Source organism: Thermobia domestica, chromosome 18 (genome assembly GCF_964235325.1).
Source record: "Thermobia domestica chromosome 18, izTheDome1.hap1.1, whole genome shotgun sequence".
Classification (NCBI taxonomy): Eukaryota; Metazoa; Arthropoda; class Insecta; order Zygentoma; family Lepismatidae; genus Thermobia; species Thermobia domestica.
In genome coordinates this window covers 156947534-156971047 of record NC_137471.1, presented here as the reverse complement: position 1 = coordinate 156971047, position 23514 = coordinate 156947534, and the positions used below count along the sequence as shown (strand labels likewise).

The window sequence follows — 23514 nt, the reverse complement described above, 5'->3', positions numbered from 1 at the left end:
CACTGGAAATCATACTCGGGTCTCTCGCGTCTAAAAGGTGTATCATAACCATATAGACAGAGAAAGATCTGTCATCAGAGATGACTGCTGTATCAGTGCTGCCGATAAAAAGTAGAAACCGTGTTAACTACATCCAACCATTACTAATGTCATTCTTTAAAGATCCGAATAACTTTATACTCCGGAGTAGGCTTGTTTTAGTTTTTCACTGTTCTTCCTTACCTCCCTAACTTCTTTCAAATAATAAAGTTAACGTGATAATATAATCGGAATCTGTGATAATATAATACACGTTGTTGTACATTTTATCATAAATATACTGAACATCTCAAGATTATTTTATATAAATCTTAGTCCTTCTTTCTTCATATTAGTGAGTTGTTAGACTGCTTGTCAGATACTATTTTCTTTTGACAGTTATATTTCCTTCTGTTAGTCCTCTTTTCTAAGATGGAGATTTATTACACTTCATTTCCTTTTTTCTTTCTTTCTTTTTGGTTAGTGGTAATAACTGAAGCTCCAAACACATGTTACAGAGACACTCCCTTCGGACGTAGCCGATAGAAAGATTCCCTCCCACATCATTACAGTAGGTATAATTCAACCAATCGTAAGTCTATGACATTGTCAGTTAAATAGTGCCTAAAATAACATCATTTCGTTTGCTTCGTATCTCATCTCAACACATTTTATTTTCACCTTGCAATGTGCGCGGTAATTCGTAATTATTTGGGAGTTGGAGACTCCCAAATGCTTCGCGTTTTTGAGTTCGAATCACAAATTCATATTAGGAAAGATGGTATGCTTTCGTATTTTTTTACCTAATTTTTAACTAAATTGTTAGGTTATAGTCTACATATATATCATTCGTTACTACGTGGACAGGGCACTGTAGTCGCCTTTGGCGCAGGAGACTTTAGTTCGATTCTCAACGTTAGTAAATGTTGTATCCCACGTTAAGCTATAGTTGTACATCTCACATAATCTCACTTTACATTAAACAAAATCAATATTATTTACATATTTTGTTGCTGCTTCTTGGTAGCGTTATAACAAGATGAATTGGCATGAATTTTTAAACCAACCCTCGTATTATTCCAACGTCAATTCTTGGAAATGAAATGCGACTAATCAACAGTTGAAGGAGAACAATGCTCAGGAATTTCTCACCCAAATGGTACCTCACTTTTCCAGACAGTCTTACTTCCTCCCGTCAGTCCATATTAAGAAGAAAAATTTTGCTACCCTCGAGAGAAACGCCCACGCACAAGTCCTCATGACGATGACAGATTTTTACGTGACAATGAAAGGTCTATCAATAATCGTCGATTGTACAACTTATTCGAACAATCAGTGTTTTTAATGTGATTTTTATCAACTTATGAACCATTCATTATATATTATTAACATTATAATAATGCAAGAACTCAATGCTCTGTACGAACTATATTTTAGTTTTGTCAGTATATTCTTGCGCTGTGAACTGGCAACGGTGTGTCGCGCGAAGAAGAGAAGAGAGCGTCATCACCTTCAAAGGAAGACAAACGCAAAAACATCAGCTCTCGAACATGGGAAACGCTGACATAAAGTGAAGCATTTAGTATAGTTTACATATCATGTGATCTTAAGTTATTTTATAAGTTTCACGGAATATTTCTAATGGCATCACTACCAAAATTAGTAGTTTGTAAATCTGTTGTGTAAGGGATGCATTTTCATCTCATATTCATGGTCGACTTTTGAATGAACAAACGCAGAGAGGAGTGTCACTGTGAGCCGTACCATGAAGACATCAAATCACCTTATCTTTATATAATGATGAAGTGAAGTGTCGGCAGTAAACCGCGTAGCCACCAACCGATTCATTATTTTCGTTCGGTCGAAATTTCGCGTATTATTTCGTTTGCGTATCGGTCCGTACATCGTAGTGATTGGGCCATCTTTTCGTTTAAGTATAATATTATTCATAACTTACAAATGTTATTGTTTTGAATCATATGTAACACGTACAGTGAAATCTGAATGATAATATAGTGCAAATGTGAAATTCTTGTTATCATTTCTATAAATGATGATGGTGCTAACCAAATGTGTTTAATAAGTCCTATTTTCTTTTAGCGCTTCATATGTGTAAGTTAAAGTGCATGTGGCACAAAGTGTTTATCAACAGGTAAGGTACTTCTAAACAGTGGAGAACAAATATTACTTTCATTTCCCACTATCCATCTGGCGTAAATTTCAAATGGCCACCCCACCTTGTATTCTTTTACAGGTATTAACTGGTATACCTTGAAGCTGACGCAGCAGCGACGGTGGGTAAACGGCAAATGTCCCTAGTTAGTGCTACGCTCGAATTCTAAGACCGTGGAGGAGTGAAGACACTTGTTTATTGCCAGTCTTTTACGTCACTTTATTAATTTGTGCATTTGAATGATGATGTAAAGGAGATTTTATAGAGATCCAAGGTTCGAATCCCAATATTACTATTAGTTGGTCTTCTCGAGCTGGAATAAACGAGTATCGAACACCATTCCCCTTATAGCGTGCGTCTGTAGTTTACTGCTTCATAAATTTTTAACTATGTGCGTATTATAATATCATTAATGATACATTTGGCGAAGAATTTGAATTTAGTAATAGATGTTAAAGTTATTACCATCATGAAAAGTGTCTCTTCTAAAAATCATCCTAATTTAGAAATATCGAAATAGAATTATGTTCGTTTTCAATAATTGACAAATAAAATATATTTTTTAAGGATTATTATTTAAATTAAACATGTATTTCTTTCACAGCAAGTGGTGACCGACGAGTTGGGTTATGCCAAAGTGGAGCGACATCAGGCGCTGTATTAAAACTAATGAAGGAAGATCCACCAGCTAATAAATCATTATTAATTATGGTGGGCACCAATAATTTTCTTAAGGTAAGACTACGAGTTCTCATTACTATAATGCACCTTCAGATAACCTTACTGCTGCAGTTACAATTAGCATGTTACAATTAGCATTAAAATGTGTTAATTTCTTCTTCATTTCGATTAATCTTCTAGGCTAAGATACATTGATTATGATCATGAACAAAATGATGTGATTAAGAACCAGATTTTACGGAAAAACCGCGAAAAAGTCCACGAATATGGTGCTTCTTTACTACAAACCCCATTTGACGAGAGCGAAAAAAAGTCGTCGTATTATTCCTTACTTTTGCCTTCAATACGTTCTCTTATCATATCTGTAACTAACATTTTATAGATAATTGCATGATTCATTGGAAGAAGGGCGTATTCCACCATTTACTGATTTGTAGACGAATGCAGTTAACGTAGTTTTGATGTAGAAAAAATGTAAGTAACGTAGGTACTTTAGTTTGTAGGAGTAGATACAGAATACTATTGCATATCCCACAATGCATTTAGTTCAATGAGTAACACTAGATGATACCATCTTACACTCCAGCCACAAAACTTATTTTTCATGTGGGCCCAATAGTGTCCCATATGGATGGTATCTAGACGAGACGAGACTAGACTTTGTACAGTTTCGTTTGATAAATAGCGGTCTCGGTCAGAATATCGTCTCGAATCAAAAACCGCCCTCTCGGTCTCAGTCTCGACTCTGTTAATAGATGCTTGTGTCGATGTCGGTTTCGATCTCGAGGACCAAGTCTCTCTTGTCTCGAAAGTCTCGAAGTGTATTATTGTACAGTCTGTCATTTCCGCTTCTTTTTTGCCTTCATTTTTGACTTAGAATTATGGTACGATGTGCGTCTTCATAGCTAATTTGCAAGCGTTAATGCCTTTCATGCGTGTATTTCATGTTCAATCATCAGCATGTACATCATACCGGGCATAAAACCCTATTAATAACCCATATTTCACTTTCAGCAGTAGACTTTGTCTCGTACCCAAGTAGCACAGTCACCTCATAAACACGTCTTTTTTTGGGGTTCGAATTCAAAATGACGTCTTTTGAAAATTTGGAACGTCTTTATCACGTACCAAAATGGTAACAAAAATGACGTGTCAAACATGACCTAAATTGTACGTGTTTATCACGTGCCAGAATGGTACAAAGAATCACGTGTCGAACATCACCAAAAAGAGACGTCTTTTTTAGGTGCTAAAAAGCGCGGACGTTCCCCGACTGTAACTGCGAGCAGTGCATTCTGGGAATCGTGAGCCATTTGCAGAATCGTGTTTTGATGGTATTATGAGTGAATATACATAATGTGTTTTGTTAAAGGCACCTGTGATAAAGGCCAGCTTTAAGACAAGTAAGTATAATTCCTATCCTATTCCTATCTAGGTGTATTCTGTGTAAAATTCAGCAGATTGAGTATTGTAATTGTAATTGAAGATTAGCTCCTCATACAGCGTTGCCTATGGTTTCTTATTACAGTGTATTAAAATGCCGTAGAAAGAACGAGGATACCTCCATTAGGTTAACATTTGCAGACGCCTGTATCAAATTAAATATTTTAGGTAGAATACTATATAAAATATTAATAGTGAAGGTAGTAAAATGATAATGTATGTTTTATTATTCTCAGTACACCGTATATGGGAGTGAGTATGCATGGGAAAGTATGTCATTCTGTGGTGCAGTTTTACTATACAGATCCATAGATTGTAAAATGTACGAAAAGTTTGCCTATTTCATGTCGAGAACAGGACCAACCAACCTCCGCGGGGCTTCTTCTAACCCGTTCCTACTACTACTACTTATACTATGGATCCGTATAATAAAAACTGCACGCATTGTGGTACTATTTGCCAAGGCGAAAGATTGCTAAATACAAGGAAACAACGAGATGACAGTAAATGTATGCTTTTGGAGGCGTTACTGGAACATACGGTTCTACTAAATTTTGATACATTTCTTACATTTTCAGGTTAGGTTAGAGCATTGTATTTCCTATAGCAGAATATGCACTAAATGAGGAGCTCCATTACTACTTGCAGATTGCCTTCACGGGGGTTAGTATAAATATAGAGTAGACGGATGGGGCAAGGTTCTAGAACACAGGTCCCCCTTCCCACTTAATTGTAACAAAGACAGAAAAGAACGTGCCGTGCGGGGCTCTAACCCGCCTTCACTCGCCGACGCTCGTTCAACAATACATGTGAATTAAATGTAAAACTTTGGTACAGAAAAGAACCAATCTAGCAGTTAACCTATATGAGGGGACTTGTGTTCTAGAACCTTCCCGACGCGTGGCATATTAAGTACAGTGCATAAAACACGAAACAACTTTTGCTAGGTGCCCACTAAAAAGCACAAATGCATTCTATTGGAATCAGTGCAGGAGCACAGCAAGAGGGCCCGAGCGGCAACGAGGGGGTGCGTTCCTAGGGAACAGGCACGTCAGCGACGGGGACTATACGCGTAAAGAAGAATAGTGGAAAAGCACACTTACGTTTACAATGCTTTCACTATCACTCAAAATGCGGCTTCACTCGAGCAGACGGTTCTACCAAATAGAAAATTTATAGGTAAAATATTATAAGAAACATTTTTCATGAAGGAATGAGAGTGTGAATATAAGTAATTACTGTTAGTGTACAGCATATTGAATTGAATTTTAAGTGATCAGTGAAAGTATTGTATATGTAAGTGTGGTGTTCCACTATTCTCGTTTAGACGTATATTCCCCGTCGCTGACGCGCCTGTTCCCTACGGACGCATCCCGTCGCTGCCGCTCGGACCCTGTTGCTGTGCTCCTACCCGGACTCGGTTATATATTATTCCTGCTTTTTAGTGGGGAGTTGATATAAATTGGTTCATGTTTTATTCACTGAAATTCTTACGCATTACGTCCACGCTGTATTTGTACTGAGGCCTGAAGTCAATCTGCAAGCACTAATGGAGCTTCTGATTTAGTTAATGCTCTGCTAAAAGAAATGCATTGTTCTAACCTGATATGAAACTGTAAGAAATATGTCAAAATTTGGTAGAACCGTCTGCCCGAGTAATGCCCAAAATTCATTTCAATTTGCTGTGTACTGACATTAATTACTTACATTCACACTTTCATTCCTTCACAAAAATATGTTTCACATCGTATGTTACTTATGAATTTCCTGTTAGGTAGAACCGACTGCTCGAGTGAACCCCTTTGGGAAATGACCCTCGGCAATTGTTGCAATGCCAATCGTGTATGACTTCAGAGTTAGAAACAACGAGCCCTATGGAAGTTCTAACCCCTTCGCTCACTCAGTTATGTTTTGTTTAGCCTTTTGTAGCACTACTGTCTTAAATTTAGTGAAAAAATCCACAAAATCGATGAATATTTGGTAGACCCGTTGGCTAAAGTAGTGCCCCCCTTGTATATGTGTATAATCAGTGGGAGGATATTACTCCAGTTGAGAGCACTCTCAAACTGCAAGCATCGCCCTACACACCCTCACAAGACACTTGGCTACCGTAACTGTGCTACAGAATTCGGTGTGGAAATCATAATAATGTAACGGGTTTTTGACTGTTCGAATATTTTGTTTATTAATTGAGTAGACAGCTACCTCGCATTTTAGATTACAGTACTTACTCCAGTGCCAGCATGTGATGATGGATACTTATCAATGTTGCCACTGAAGTTCAAAAAAATATATTCCAGCTCAATTAAGTATCCTTACATGACTATATATGATTATTATGATTTCCACTGCTAATCGTGAAACGATTCAAAGGAAACCAAATGTCTTATTAAGGGACCGTGGTTGGGGGCTGCGCATTAAGAATGGAAGTCTCTTTGGGTCAAAAACCTGCTTTCAGGTAGAACACCATTCCTCATCATTAAAAAGAAATGAAATTAAATATTTAGTTTCACGCCCTAGGAAAGGCACCGAGCCTAAGGAAGATGGTGATAATGAAATGTGAAAAATGGTGGTATGAAGAAAGTGGGCGAAAACGGGAGAATATCGAGAAAACTCAGGCACATGGTGTTTGTCCACCACAAAGCCCACTTGGCACGAGCTGGGATCGAACCAGGGACCCCACGCACTAGAAGTGAACGCTCTACCACAGGCACTGCATCCCCATCAGTAAAAAAAAAAACATACCTCATTGCTTCGGGGCTTACATTTTTGCTGCCCCTCCCAGAGTAGGATATTTTTTATTTTTAAAAAAATAAAACCTACCCCAGAATTGGAGCTCTTGATTTTTTCAAGCTTGTATTATAAATGTAAGATATATATTTATATTTTTTTTTACACGTTGCAGAATTTAAATGAAGCAATATATAGCAAGAAATTACTTGTCTTGGTGTTTTTGGTCAAAAAATGTCCGCGTTCGAAAACGCAGGTAGTCATTTGTGTTCTTTGTGTTCAAGATGCGATATTTTACGCTCTCACTCCGTTCTCAAATCCGATCCCTGCTTCTTATGGGGCCGCGGTGGCTCAGTGGTAGAGCGTTCACCTCTGGTGCTTGGGGTCCCGGGTTCGATCCCATCCCCGCCAAGTGAACTTTGTGGTGGACAAACACCGTGTGCGTGGGTTTTCTCGGGGTTCTCCCGTTTCCTCCCACTTTCTTTATTCCACCATTTCATCCATTACTCATCACCGTCTCCTTTAGCCTAATCGGCATAATGTGGGACGTAAAACTCAAAGATTTTCCGATCCCTGGTTCTTGTTAACAACGGGCAGACAATAATCCATAAAATTTATCTGTCCACAAGTTTGTCAATATTTATTTTACGTATCTTTCCATTTAAGAAGTGACCATTCCTGCACCGAGGTTGAGACGATTTCAGACTCTTCTTCACACCGTCCTTTACGCTGAAAATATGCAGAACAGAAAGCATGTTAAATTTATGGCTGATATTTTCCTGTCAACTCATTTTCCTCTATAAGCTCTCAGTTTTTTTTTTAATGCAAAATGCAGTAAAAACTCACTTTACTGTTTACATGAAATTAAACTGCTTCATTTCATCTTAAATGTATTTAGTCGTTGTAATAAGCCTAGTTGTAAATACATGTTATTTGCCAAAATAAGCCTTGCATGTACTCCCACTTTCCAGAGCGTGTGGCCAATGCTCCTACAAATGATGAATTGATCAACAGCAGACCACCTAGCACGGAATCTTTCTTAACTGAACTTGAAAGCCGTAACTCTGACCCTTTTCTGCTCGTCGAGCTGCTCTAGAAATATCACTGTGGAGGATGACATACATACCAAAATTGCGACAGGTGAGTTTTTGACATGTTATTTTATAATACCCATGTAAGAAAATGCCGAGTAAGAAGAAAAGAAAGAAAGTAGTAATATTTTATTAGTACTTAACTAAAATAAAATAATTGTTGAACAAGGCAATACTTTTATGTAAACGAAATATTCAATTTAACGTTCCACGATCAGGCACTGAGGCTAAGGGAGTCGGGGATGATGAGAAGTGAATTAAATGGTGGAATGAAGAATGTGGGAAAAAATTGGAGAACTCCAAGAAAAGCCGCTTGAAGTGAGCTGGGCTCGAACCAGGGGTCCCAGGCACCAGAGATGAACGCTCTATCACCGAGCCACAGCTGCGCCAATTTTATTTAAATGTAACTGTTTCAGCAACTACCCTCGTCTTCTTCAGATACACTCTATTTATTTATTTATTTATTATTTTAGATTTTTAAAGATTTCCTTGTTTATTAATTTTTATTCCTTCAGCAATTATTTTATTTGACTTATTTATATATAAGCAAAGCTATGGAATGTATCACATGTTATAGTGTTCGCGCTTTTTTTTTTTTTTTGAATGGGTAAAAGTACTACTCCCGAAAATATTTTTCTCAACAGAGGGGTAAAATATAATTTTCATCAAAGAGAAGTTTTATTTTTATTATTATTATTATTATTATTATTATTATTATTATTATTATTATTATTAATATTATTATTATTATTATTATTATTATTATTAATAATAATAATAATAATAATAATAATAATAATAATAATAATAACTGCCGCAACTTCTAACCCTGCTCAGAACAAATAATGTGACGATTTTCACTTTACTGCTTGTGACGGAATTCTGGTTCTAGAAGTCTTATTTTTTAAAAATACTCCAGTAACAAGTGAGGGGGCGTTTGCTCACATTTTTTTATTTTTCGGAATACATAAGTTATACACCATTTTGTTTGTAATTTTCACTTTATTTTTTTTTTAATATTTTGAAATGCTAATATATGTTTCGTCTTGCATCATAAATTTAACTTACCAAATCGTATCCAATCAGGATAAAATTTCTTATCACAGTAGAAGGATACCTTTTCTGGTTAGTTCCACCTGTGTACAGCTTGTCAGATTGCTGCATCCGATAGCGCAGTTCTGTCACGATATGTAAATGCGGAATTTTGACTTCATTTTGGGGGTTACATAGCAGTAGTGAAAGATAATACATGTAATTTCTATCGTTGTCTAGTTGTGTTTGATAAATGAGTAGCTATATTATTTTATTATTAGAAAGTTCCTTTTTTCATACCATAAAAACTATTCTTACTGCATAAGTCTGCATCAGTTATGATCCCAGTCCCCGCAAAGTGAACTTTCTGGTGGACAAACACAGTGTGCGTGGGTTTACTCGAGGTTCTCCCACTTTCTTATTCCACCATTTCATTCAGTCTTCATCATCACCATCTCCTTTAGCCTAGCCGACATAACTGTAGGACGTAAAACTCAAAGTTTTTTTTTCATCAGTTGTAATATCGTATCAATATACTTGATCGTCACTTTTAGCTCACATCCTAAAGTTGGTCTTAGAGTGGCATTTTATATTATGAGAACATACGTAATGTAGGCTTCTATGAGTGTTTCAGAATTATTTGTCATGTATCTGTATATATAAAGTTTTATATCCCCCAACTTGTTTGATCCTCCTGAACAATCAGAGTTAACAGCTGCAATAAAATCAAAAGTTAAGCTATTACAGAATAACTAAAATTAATGGTAGTTTAATTTCGCTGTATGGAAGGCCGTTAAAAGTGGATTTTTGAGAATAAGTGACTTCATGCAAGCGAGTGCAGTAACTAATCGTTTTATTGCGTATTGATTGTAGTTGCACATGACGTATTGTAATTATTTTTTTTTTTTAATTTTCTCCGCACCTGAAAAATTGCACTATGATTGTTCATGATTTTTTTTTCTGTTTCAGTGTTCCTATTTGTCATCGTTGGGAGGAAAAGGGACCTTTCTCTGATGCTTGGTTTCCAAAGAGCTGGCGATGAAATTTAACTCCCGCGGAAAAAAGAGCAAAGTTCACGTTGTGCAAACTAGCCTTAAAGACACTTATCATTCGTGAGTAAAAATAAAGATCTTCAAATGAACAATTGCCACAAATCTTCAAAACGTTAGTAGAAAGATATTCACTTCCATCTGCCTTGTTGTTTGAGGATGAAAAGGATTCGGCATGCTTGAAACATGTTGACCTGTTCCTCCTCGCTTTGTTGGAAATCAATGTAAAGGCATCTTTTTCGAAAACTAAAAGATGGAAGAAACTGCTACTGGTATAATAGATAAAGAAGTGGGATACTTACCGCAGTCCCCATTTTTAACCTACTTAAGCACGTGAGGCTTTTTTGATATTATGCTGTATTTCTGTACTTTCAATAACTATGAAAGGTGTTTTCCTTCATACGAAATTTATAGGAAAATTTTATTCTTTTTATTTTATATTATTAAAAGATCTCTGTAAGTTTTAGATTGTAACCAACAGATTTGCATTGTCTACATATTTCTTGTTTGTATTACAAATAATATAGACAATCAGTGTTTCTTGTTGCATTACAAACAGTATGAATATTATTTTATACGACAAAACGTGCACATTGTACTATAACTAATAAATGTAGAATTCAAATTAATGGTTATGTGTTTTCGCTTTCATCCCTCAGAGATTAATTAAGATGTACTTTCTTTTTCGATTTTTCACCTCAAAATAAAGGTGTATTAAATTGGAGTTATAAAAGTTTAGTCCTAAATTTTGCACTGTCAATAAAACCCATTGTTCTTGTGTGTGTGAGTGTGTGTTGGATGTGGGTGGTTGTGTTTGTGTGTATGTGTGCGCATACTAGCGTAATAATGGATAGCTATAAAATTTATGGAAGCACGTGTTGTACCGTAATTTCATTAAGAAGAAGGTACTAGGAAATGCACATGAATAAATTCCAGTGACGAAATGAGTGGATTCTTCTTAGTACTAAGGGCCGCGGTGGCTCAGTGGTAGAGCGTTCACCTCTTTTGCTTGGGGTTCCGGGTTCGATCCCAGCCCCCTCCAAGTGAACTTTGTAGTGGACAAACACCGTGTGCGTGGGTTTTCTCGGGGTTCTCCCGTTTCCTCCCACTTTCTCCATTCCACCATTTCATTCATTTCTCATTATCACCGTTTCCTTTAGCCTAACCGGTATAAGCGTGGGACGTAAAACTAAAAAAATTCATTTCATTTCATTTTCTTAGGACTGTAAGTACAATGTTCCTTTATTTTTCCATTTCATTCTTTGTTTTTACCATGTTTATTAGTCTTTTCTCATTCTTAAGTTATGTAGGTTTTTTTTTTCGCCAAGGGTGAGTCTTACATTCGAGGTTTTTTTTTTTGTTTTGTTTTTCAAGTCGATCCAATGCGTCTCGGTTTTCTTTTTAATGTATGGCTTTAAATTTATCCTTTCGTGGAGCAAGCACTGCCGTTTCTTTCCTGTTGCATTAGGTATATAATAATTCCTTGACAGCTATTGTATATTCGTTTCTTAATGTGTAGGTAAATATACCACACATTAAGAGGCGAATATGTACTATTCAATAGGCTAGTATCCAAATACTAAAAAAATAGAAATCAACAACACTAGAGGTGGTCAATTGGATATGGAAATCCCCAATCCATAGATAATACGAACCTTCGGAGAACCGAAATTTCCAAAATCTTGGTACTGACCAATCAAATAGACCACAATACTTTGACGTTCCCCAATGTGTGCTTCCGAAAGAGAGTGGTGATGCATTTCGCTGTGGCAAGATCTAGGGTTCTTAGGGTCTATCCTGATCTGTTATTTATTACAATAACCCAGTGGTCTTACTTATCTGGTATAGGAGCTTGTAAATTATTATGCAAATTACAACACAATGGTGAAAAATCAAGCAGCAGCCACGAGGCTAAATTTATTTTCATTATTGTTTTTCCTTATATTAAACGTTGTCCAGTTGTTATTTGTAGACTTTTTATTTAACCCAAGAAAAGTGTTGCGGCCAGAGATCAGTTCAGAACTGTCAAAAAAAAAAAAAAAAAAAAAAACGCAGTTAAGAAGAAAGAAAAAGTATGACATTTTCTTTTTTATCATTTTTTTTAAAAAATGTGTTGTAAGCTGTGTGTTTTAGAGTAGATATTATTATTATTATTAATATTCAGTTCCATATGTCCAAATAATCATAAATTGATGTGTATCCAGTGTTGACATTAGGAATCTCAATCTATGTATAGTAGAATCTCGATTATCCGACACAGTTTCAGGGTTATTTGTTTCAACCACTATTCAACCGATCTATTTCAAAATTTACGGGGCCAAAACTAGGTAGCCCTAGTGGCCTAACCTCTAACTTTGGTGCAAAACGGTTGAATAGGGGCTGATAAATAGCCTCAAAAGTGTGGCGAATAATCGAGGTAGTACATGGGATTGAAATTCCTAATGTCAAAACTGCGGATGCACATCAATTTCTAATGGTTTTGACATTTGGAACTGAACAATCCTGTCAGACTTCCATGACATTTGAGGCAGCGAGAAGCAAAGGGGTGTAAGTGACATTTTCAATAGAGTATGTATGTATCTAAAATGGATTCTGCACAGCAAAATATACAAACTGTATAATGAAGTTCGGCGTAGAGCATTCATGGGTAGACTTTCTATTGGACTGCGACGAGCTTCACCATCCAGTTTGTATATTTAGCTGTGCAGAATCCATTTTTGAGACATCCATACTTTATTGCAAATGTCACTTACACCCCTTTGCTTCTCGCCGCCTCATTTCGAGAACGCCCCCCCCCCAACTCACATCAAAGGTGTGAAAAAGACGTGATTTACACGTGAAAATCACGTAAAAAAGACGTGATTTACACGTCATTTCTATGACGTGTAAAAGACGTCATAGAAATCACGTCATATTCTATGACGTGTAAAAGACGTCATAAAAATCACGTCATATTCCCGGACATTTCCACGTGGGAAAAGACGTGTAAATCACGTCATGTTCGGTGTATTTTACGGTCTTTTACACCAAAAAAACCACGTCTTTTCGACGTCGGTGTGCCGCTTGGGTATAGCCAAAGTACTGCCTTTAAACTATATTTAATTAACTCCAGTATTATACAGTACTTTATGTCCTTCCTTCGAATCAAAATTGTTCAATTCATCCTAACGGATAACGCATCACGTAGCAGCACGAATTTATTAAATTATCCCGAAATTTAAGTTTTACTACTTCTTGTTTATTATCCAATATATTCTGCTTGGACTGTCATTTTAAAAACAGAATATAATATTCATTATCTTAAAAACTAGGATTCATTTTTACTACAATAAATTTTGTTTCAAATTGATCAAATGCTTATTTACCGCTCACATCTACGTACTTTATTGACACTTTCTAACCCGAAGTTCCTGAACCTTGTGGTGTGAGCTACGACTCTTGTGTTTGCTATAAATGGTCTCAGGTTGGATTACCTAGTAAGTTAGATTCAAAGTCCGATGTTTCGCATAGTTCGCGTCTCATTTTAAGTATATTTAGTTTCTTATACAAGTTTATAATATCGTAATACAGTACCGTATATAAGCATACATCTAGTGTCGTAACTAGGCAGGAGCAACTGGGACAGTGCTCAGGCATCCTCACCCATAAAGGCCTCGGAAAACTAGTCCGGTTTACAAAATTTCTACTCTCAGAATTGAATAACGGATAATACGAAAGAATTTGAAAAATTTAGTGCTATAATTTAAATAAATTGTCATTGATACTGCAAACCTATATGTTTGTATGCTAGAAAAATGTCTCCCCTCGTTGGCGACGAAATCAGCTTTGGGGGCCAAAGTGTTATTGTTACTCAACTAAATAGGACAAAGCAATAATTTGTTTCCTTTCGTAAATCTTATTTCACTCTTCATACAACTGTTCGCAGTCGTTTATGAGAAGTATAAAACAATTTAAAAATGAAATATTTTTTATTCTGCTTTGATTAACCATAGAATTTCAATGATATCATGCAGAGACGTAAGCAGAAATTTATTTCGAGGGAGGTGGTCCAAAACTTTTCGGGGTAGTTCAAATTCAATATGAAGACAAAGTGTATTAAAATTTGTAAAATCGCCCATAAAATTAGGTAAAATTTACAGAAATGTCGGGATTTCAAGGGAGGATAGAGTTTGGACCCGCAGGACCTACCTCCTGCTCATCCCTGATGTCATGTACCTTTTCATTTCTACACATGTGGTCTGCAAATAGGGCTACTTCAAATTCGCTACTTATGGAGCATAGACACACTACTTTTTGATCTTCGGATATGGTAACAATGACTAAATGATTTAAATCAACACAATGTTAAGTACCCCCCATTTGGTCTAGCGGCTAGTACTCCAGACTTTGGTTTGCGTGGTACCGAGTTCGAATCCCTGTGTGGGTACAGAAGAACGACCGACACGTGCTTCAGATTTCGCTATCATTAGTAACTCCACGTTCCTTTTAGCCGCCCTAGCATAATTAGAACTTTTTGTTAAGCCCGGTTTTAATCTAAAGCATACACCAGACTTAATACATAGGCGGAACAACTTGTGTTACTGAAAAGGTAACAGTTATATTTCATTTAAGTAACAATTTACATTAACATTTATTACTGGAACGAAAACTTTGACATTAATATTACAAGTAACCCAAAAACTATGACAAACGTCGACTTTTGAAAACATTTTTGCATCCTAAAACAATTTACGAGTAATTTGAAAATATTTTGCAGTTTACCTACGTTATTTGTACTATTTTTCTATATTTAGAATAATATGTAGCAATTTATTTAAGTGGGGAACACTGCTTACAATAATGTAAAACTGCGATTTGTTGTAATTTAAAACCACAAAAAACTATTATGGTAATGCTATAGATGCAAAGGAAAGCAACAATCATTATAAAAATTTAATACAACTACGTCATTTTAAGCAATATAACAATCACTACCCTTATGGTTTGTAGCTCTAAAACGGTTTGAAATAACAATTGTTATACGTAAATGGTATTATGATCATTTCAGTCTTTTGGAAGCATCTACATGATCATACGTGATATGTTACCACGTTTTCGAAGTAAAGTCTTCAAAAAAAAAGTTAATTTCACATGTTTTGAATTTTTTTTCGGCCTATGCTTAGCAGAAGGGCTATAGCTCTTTTCTCTAAAAGATGTTACAATTGTGCTAATTTCTGTTCACATTAGGTTAGTTTAGGGTAGGTTAGGTTAGTTTGGGTTAGGTCCGGTTCGTTTTTGTTAGGTTAGTTTATATTAAATTAGTGTATGGGTCTAGCATAATTTTCCAAAAAAGAAAAAAATGAAAAATAAAATACATATCCATGCCTCGGGATGTTTTTTCTACTTAGGTATGAGGATAAAAAGAACTAGTACATAGTTGTTTAAATTGGGGAAAAGGAAAAGAAACAATAATAACTTAAAAAATACCCCCCTTTTTTCTGATCGTTCGTGTCCAAATTATCTTACGTTATCAAGTTGTACGATAAACCGATTTGGAATGATTTTTTGACACATGCATACCAAAACCTATGTAAAATTTGCGATAATCCTTTAAATTCTCTTCACACAAATGGTTTTTACAGATCTGTTGACCCATTGAGATGTGCTTGCAGATACTTTACTTGCACCATATGAACTTCAAAAATACTTTATTTCCTATATTTTTTCCAAGTTTAAGTGACATGCAGTAAGCTGGAATGAAGGAGTAGATTTTTTTAGTAACATTTATCGTTATGAAATATAAAGTAATTAACTTCATAAACTTCTTTGTATTGTCCTAATTTACGTAGATTTACTTTTTGTACGTCGCTGATTTCATAATGATGTAAACTTTGGAGTAATACCACACAGACATGTTACTATCCCTAAATTTGTGACGAAATTGGGACTCTAATACCAAGTTTTTTTTCTTTTTTTACTTGTAACTATCATCGTGACTCTCAACGTCGATTACTTGCAATACAGGTACAACGAGAGACAACAAATATCGAAGTACGCCAATAACCAACACTTCCTAGAAATATCATTCTTAGTTATAATGACAACCGCAATTATCAATAATGTAAATAAAAAATTTAAACAATCTTCCTGTTTCTACTGTAATTATCAGATTATCACATACCTATGCATTCGATTATGCTCCATGAAACATGAACTCTTGTTCTGCCGAACACTAGTAAAAAGAGAATTTATGTTCAGAAACTTATATAATATAAGTGTCCATTTTATGATAGTTGCATGGTCACCCACAGCAGGTATACATATGCAAACCCTCATTTGTTTTCTAACGGTCATCAGTTCTTTAGAGTACATGTTAAGACATACAAATTTATTTCATATATATATATATAGAGGAACTGTACCAAACCCGGGCCCGGGTCCATAAAGCGGGCCCCCTCAATTGCTGCTCCGGGTATTGGCGTAGAATGCTAGAAATAAGCTGAATTGTAGTTTAACGTTACTTTGCATGCAGCGCTAGTTCCTGTGTTGATCAGTTAATCCTTTGTTCTGCAATCAACATCTGACGAGTTTTCATGCAGTGGAAAGTTTTGAAGCTCCGACGAGCAAGCATTGTTTTCCATAGTTAGTAAAGAGATAAGTGAGCCAACTATGTATTTATTTAATCTTAATGATAAGAGGTATGTTCTATGTAATTAGCTAGTAATTTAGACGTAGGATTGACAAATTATTTGCAGCGAAAGTAAAAACATGTATGGTCGTAAAGTGGGCCCCCTTGTCAATCCTAAAGCGAGCCCCTACTATGTTGTGCAAAAGTAAAAGATATGTTTCATACCAAATTCTCATAATTCGTGCAATTTATCTACAATTTTAAAGAGGACCAAAATGCCCAAAACAAAGCTGAAACTAATAACACAATATCGTGGTCGAGGGCATGGCAGTGTTAAGTCATTATCAAGATCCTATGATCCAGGAAAGTAAAAGACAGCTGAAGGTGAGAGGAAGAGCCAAGGAAGACGATTCTGATTGTGGCTCAATCTCTGATATAAGGAAGCATCAACAATATTCTCAACTTTAAACGTTCCACCTGGGAAAACATCGTCCACGGATGACGATGCCACATGCATGTTCTGCACTGAAAATTTTTCGAGTTATACGAGAGTTGAACTGTGGGTCCATTGTGTCATGTGCTCTTAGTGGGCCCATGTAGATTGTGAGGAGACTGGCAAAGTCATTTATATTTGTGACTTTTGCCAGTATTAGCAATCTTAACTTTGTGAAACATTTCATTTATCACGTTTAATTTGGAATTTTTGGTTCTGAAGTTTGAGGATTTTTTTTTTTTTTTTTTTTTTTTTTTAGGATAAGTAGGTTGGAGAAAGAGAGATGTTTAGATTTCTTATTTCTACCAGTAGAATATTGAATATTTCAGTTTTGAAAGTTTCAGTCTTCAAGTTTAGTCTATATGAAAGATTGTTCTGGAGTTTAAAAAAGAAATAAAAAAGACATTTTGATTTGCTATTTCCGCCAGTAAAATGTGGAATATTTAAGTTTAGACATTTTCAGTTTATAAGTTTAATCTATTTGAAAGGTTGTGCTGGAGTTAAGAAAAATATTTTCAGATTGCATTTTGGTCACTAGAATGTGGAATATTTAAGTTTTAAGTTCAATTTTAATGTGTTCTTTACTTTTCGGAATTTGTTTCAATTTCTTCTAATAATGTCTTTTAAACATTCATATTTCATTTTAATTCAATCCCCAGTGTTTAGGATGTTGTTTTTAGCTTAAATACGTAACTCATTTAAAGTAATACAGGTTTTCGCTTTGGGTAATTTATCTAAATTTAAAGGGGCCCGGTTTTGGAACAGTTTTTTCGAATGCCGAAAATGCAGTCCATATGAAAATCCATTTTTTCTCAACCCATTTTTGCCTTGATTGTGATGGGAAGAAACAAGCAAAACAATTACATATCATATTATTTTCAGCCTGAATAGCATTTTTTTCTGATTGATACTTTCTTAGATATATGGAAAAAACAAAATGGGGGCCCACTTTTGGTACAGTTCCTATATATATATATATATATATATATATATATATATATATATATATATATATATATATATGTTACATACTACACTGCTATATACTTAAGGATACATGTATCGAGACCCTTCTCATTTCGAATTTAGATTTATTTAATCAAGCTTCATTTTTCTAACGGCAAGTATTTGGAGATACACTATTCTTTGGCAGGGGTAACAGCGAATCTGAAAATGTAGGGGATGCATGACGTCACGCCGTACCCATGCCTATACTTGCCCATTATAATTTCTTTTAAGGAATTGGTGGACGCCACAGTTATTTTCTGTAAGTGAAGTAACGACGTTCGCCTTAACTTTTAGGGGGAAAATTTAAACCTCTCTGTATTCCTCTTTTAGGATGGATACTTTGAAAAATCATTTGTTAGTCCTTGTTTTTGTGTTACATGTATTATTCTCTTCAAATAAAACGTTCATACCTATAGCAGTTGCCCTGTGCTTTGATGAGTCACCCACTTCTACACCTTTTGTTCACATAAATCATATGTCGAGTACATAAAATTGTGTGCGTGTTCGCGACTGCTCTTCTGTGTCGATCTTTGACTCACCTCCTTCCTCCTTGAGAGACGTTCCTAATTTCCATGGAGAGCCGTGCTTACCGTCGTCGAACAAGACACTCCACTTGGACGTGTATGTGTTTGTGTGTGCTCTTTTTACTTCTCATTTCTTTCTTTCCTCTTCTTCTTTTTTATCGGCTTTTCTTACCCTTGTGCCAGGAGCGTACTGGCCAGGCGGTAAAATTAAGAAATTTCCCGGTGGGCCATGGACAGCGAAATTTTTAGTGGGTACTCGTATCGCAAGTAGCGGTATATGTACCAAAAGGCACACGTCACGCATTCCTTGTATACGGGAGTAACGGACTGTATGATAACTAGACTTCGGACCGATATGCACTAAAAAACGGCAAATTATGCATGCAAATATGCGCTAAAAATCACGAAAACATGCACTGAAAATATGCAGATATGCACTAAAAATTGTAAATATGCACAAATCAAAAGCTAAAGTTAAATGAGGAATTTCATTATCTTCAGAGAAAAAAATTGTATTACTTGAAATACATATACTTGGTGTATAACTATGATGCATTCATGCTACAATACACAACTGTGTAGTTTCCGGAATTGTAAATCTGGAAATCTGGAATCAAAATTGTAAATCTGGAATTCGTGCGACGTTGTTCCCAGGAACACTTTATTTACATTAAACAAGAATTTTATGCATAGATTTTTCGCGTCTATTGAATGTGAGTTTCAAAGAAATGCTTGTCCGATTGGTCTTGGTGGCTTCTGTTTCGTTATTGAATCAAACAGCTCAAATGCACTACAAAGTCCTAATTATCGCTCTTGTAATCTCGTTATGATCTTTGAAATAGAACAGAAATTAGTATTGATAAACGAAAAGTCACTTGTAATGTTTTCAGCTCTGCAAGCGTACAAGGCCACTTGAACACATTTTGTTTCTTCTAGTTAAAAACAGTTCACAGCCAGTACCGTATGTGAAATTAAAAAACATCTCCTTTTATATAGACCCCTATATATATATATATATATATATATATATATATATATATATATATATATAGTATGCAAATAAAAAAGAATGCGCCAAGTATCTGAGAATAAAAATAAATATACTCAGAGGAATAAATAAACATTTTTGGCTTAAAACCATATAATGAAACCCGCCTAATAAAATTGAACAGGAAACGCAAAAATTTCCCTTAAATGTTCTAGAGTTAACGGAGATAGATCTGTGCTTAAAAACTAAACAAGGCACATACATACAATGGACATATATAGAATGTACATAGGCCTACCGTATTCAATTACAGCATTTATTTATGCTACGAATTAATACACATAAAACTTACAGTGAAAAAAAAAAGCCTACATACGGTTTCAAAGGCCAAGACAAAAAGTAGATGCTATGCCCTTCTCAGCGCTCCTCTTTGTACTACTGGATCCCTTTTGATCTATTGTGTATATTGCCCTAATTGTTCCATGTCTCTAGATCAGCTAGAGAACGAGTTATTGGTATTTGAAAATAACTATGTAAATTGCACTTCGTTCAAAAACTCGCACCGTATCTAGGGCCTTACATGGCAGTGGACTAAAGGTTAAATGTGTAGAGTAATAAGTAAACGAAGACCTTTACAAATAACGTAGTTCATATACCTAACCTCTCACAGAATGTCTAAAAGTTTTCTAAACGCTGCATTCCGGAACTTGAAAAATTCCGTAAAAATGTATTTTAACATTCATTGTTCTCAACACAGGTTCCGCCTAATCAAGAGAATTTAAAATATTTTTTTTAGCTTTAACTTCATGGGACTGTAAAATATCTCCAATTAAAATAAATTTCCGTTTAATAAGGGGTCTGTTGAAGGCAATTGTTACTGTATTAAAAGGCTGTATTCAAAAACTTTATGTTCTTGTTTAAAAGAAAATAAATTCACTTGAAATTACTTTTTGTATCCAATTATATGTAAACCCTAGAATATTTTATTCTACCGTAACATTCTCTGTTTCAAACAGCAATAATTTACACTGTATAATATTGATACTTTAAATGGAATAAAGTGATTTCAGCGAGACACGGAGCATGAATGGGAAGAAGATAAAGTTCTCGAAGACATAACAGAATACTTACAAATAACACTTCCGAAGTGTAACATTCCGATTTTGATAAAATTTGGCAGGTAGATACTGCACATGAAATAAACGAATACGTGTTTTTTTTAATTTTCTGCGGAAAAACGGTTTTAGGGGGAAAATCCCTACCAAAAATTTTAAAAGTGGACGCCCGAACGGCAAAAAAGAAGTGAACCGAAGTCAACAAAATTGTACACACATATTGTAGACATAAAATAAGGGAATACGTGTTTCGTATTTTGCTGGAAGAAACGGTTAGGTGGCGTACCGACCCCTCCGAAGCTTTTATCACGAAATATCAAAAGTGCTAGTAACAGTATGTCAGATGTGTGTAAAGGACGTGAAGAATTACAACGAACTTTGTGTATGTACAATAGTCAAAAAATAAACGAATACGTTTTTTTTAAATTTTATTTAAAAAAACGGCTTTAGGAGATGGGGGCAAAAGCCCCCATCCAAACTTTTGAAATGTGAGGCCCGAAAGGCCAGAGGAAGTGAAGCGAAGTGAATGAAATTGTGCACAGATATTGTAGACATGAAATGAGGGAATATGGGTTTCTTCTTTTCCTGAAAAGAAAAAAGAAAACAGTTTAGGTGGGACACAGACTCCTCCAAAATTTTGATCGTGAAGTATCAAAAGTGCTAATAACAGTATGTCAAAAGTGCTTAAAGGACATGAAGAATTGGAACGACACATTGTGTAGGGACAATACGCAAAAAATAAACGAATACTTTTTTTTAATTTTCTGCGGAAAAAAGGATTTATGGGGCAAAAGCCACCACCCAAAATTTTGAAACTTGGGGCCCAAAAGGCAAGGAGAAGTGCACCGAATTGAATAACATTGTGCACAGATATTGGAGCCTAGGGCCCATCCGAAAAATAGTAAATATTACCGTAATAGCGCAGGAAGGAGTGGACCAAAGAAAATGAAATTATGTGTAGATATTACATAGACCCTATATAAAATAAGGCCTTTCGTATTTCTCTAGTGTCCCTATCCGTTTTGCATCAAATTTGGCATATCAACAGCAAACTGGAAATAAATCGATACCTGTTTTTGTTTATGCGGAAAAACATTGTAAGAGTTAAAGGTGCCTCCTGAAATACTATAAAATACGATATACTGTTTGTGCTTGTAATTGGTCTGCCAAATTTGAAGAAATCGGATAGAGGCACTTGTGAAACACGAATGGCCACATTTTACATATCCAATATCTACATACAATTTAATTTGCTTCGGTGCACTCCTTCCGCCACTCAACAGTTTTTTTTTTCTTTTCAGGAAAATACGAAACATGTATTTCCTCATATTGTGTCTACAATATGTGTATAATTTCGTTTACTTCGGTTCACTTATTTTTGTCTTTCGGGCGTCAACTTTCAAAACTTTGGGTGGGAGCTTTTGCTCTCCTAAAACAGTTTTTCCGCAGAAAAAAAAATTATTAGTTTATTTTTTGCGTATTGTACATAAACAAAGTTTCGTTGCAATTCTTCATGTCGTTTACACACATCTGACATACTGTTACTAATACTTTTGCTATTTCGTGATCAAAGGTTTGGAGGGTGTAGCGGCAGTCTTGTTACCAAGTAATCCACTACCTATGAAAGGGCATTTTAGGCTTCCCCTTAATGCGGAATAGATTGGGCAAGTAATCCTTTTTCTTGGAAATTATAAATCTACTTCAACTCGAACAATTTATTATATAATTTCTTCAATATATATGTAAATTCAACAATAACAATATAACTGTGCTAACACAAAACAACATTGCTCAATATTAACTAGAACCCTTTCCCTTTTTAAATGGTAGTCCGGAAATTTTCATACATTCGCATTCCACTAATTTTATATTCCAAATTAAATTTACTGGTTATACTTTGAAAGGTTTGATATATCAAATATTTACACAAATTGAATTTAATCCCCAAAAATAATTTATACATTAATCTAGTGACAAAAGACATACCACTCACCAAAAAGTTGTAACAGTTGGGCCGAAATGGAAAGAAAAAAAATAGATTAAAATTTAGTACTTACAATTTCCTGACGAGCTGCATATCAATGGCACTTACATAAATTTACAATATTATTCCGGCTACCTTCCGTATAGGAGCACTAATATCCAATCACTATACCGAAATCACATTTAACTATTTATCAATTTAACGGACACAATTTCTAGGCTCCTATCTCTGCTTACCTCATATTCCAATCTAATGGAAACGCAATAAGTACGAGTAGATTACAAAAGATAGATGGCGTTTTAATCACTTCGAACAAACGAATATCGGAACCCTGACATTGACCTACAGAGCCAATGTTTCCATATACAAGTTTATTTAACTAATCAGCTGATCGAGAGTTTTCAAGTTCTTGATTTTTTTTTCTTTCTTGAACTTAAGAGAAATGTCTCAAGGGGTCCGTGTCCCACCCAACCGTTTTCTCCGGGAATATACGTAACCCGTATTCCCTCATTTTCCGTCTGTAATATCTGTGCACAATTTCATTCACTTCGGTTTACTTGTTCTTGCATTTCGGTCAT

The 23514-nt window shown here is 35.4% G+C and overlaps 1 protein-coding gene and 1 long non-coding RNA gene across 2 annotated transcripts in view; one reads left to right on the top strand and one right to left on the bottom strand.

The window, feature by feature from the left end:
- Positions 1 to 23156, bottom strand: part of LOC145676178 (uncharacterized) — a 40701-nt gene extending 17545 nt beyond the window's left edge. The window contains exon 1 of the mRNA XM_081747084.1: positions 23010 to 23156. Coding sequence (XP_081603210.1) covers positions 23010 to 23029 — 20 coding nt within the window. The 5' untranslated portion in view covers positions 23030 to 23156. The remainder of the gene's footprint in view (positions 1 to 23009) is intronic.
- On the top strand, positions 1202 to 10834 carry LOC145676179 (uncharacterized). The gene is made up of 3 exons (XR_014129313.1): positions 1202 to 2926; positions 8017 to 8185; positions 10138 to 10834. It is a non-coding gene; the product is annotated as an uncharacterized LOC145676179 (long non-coding RNA).
- Positions 23157 to 23514: the final 358 nt, after the last annotated feature.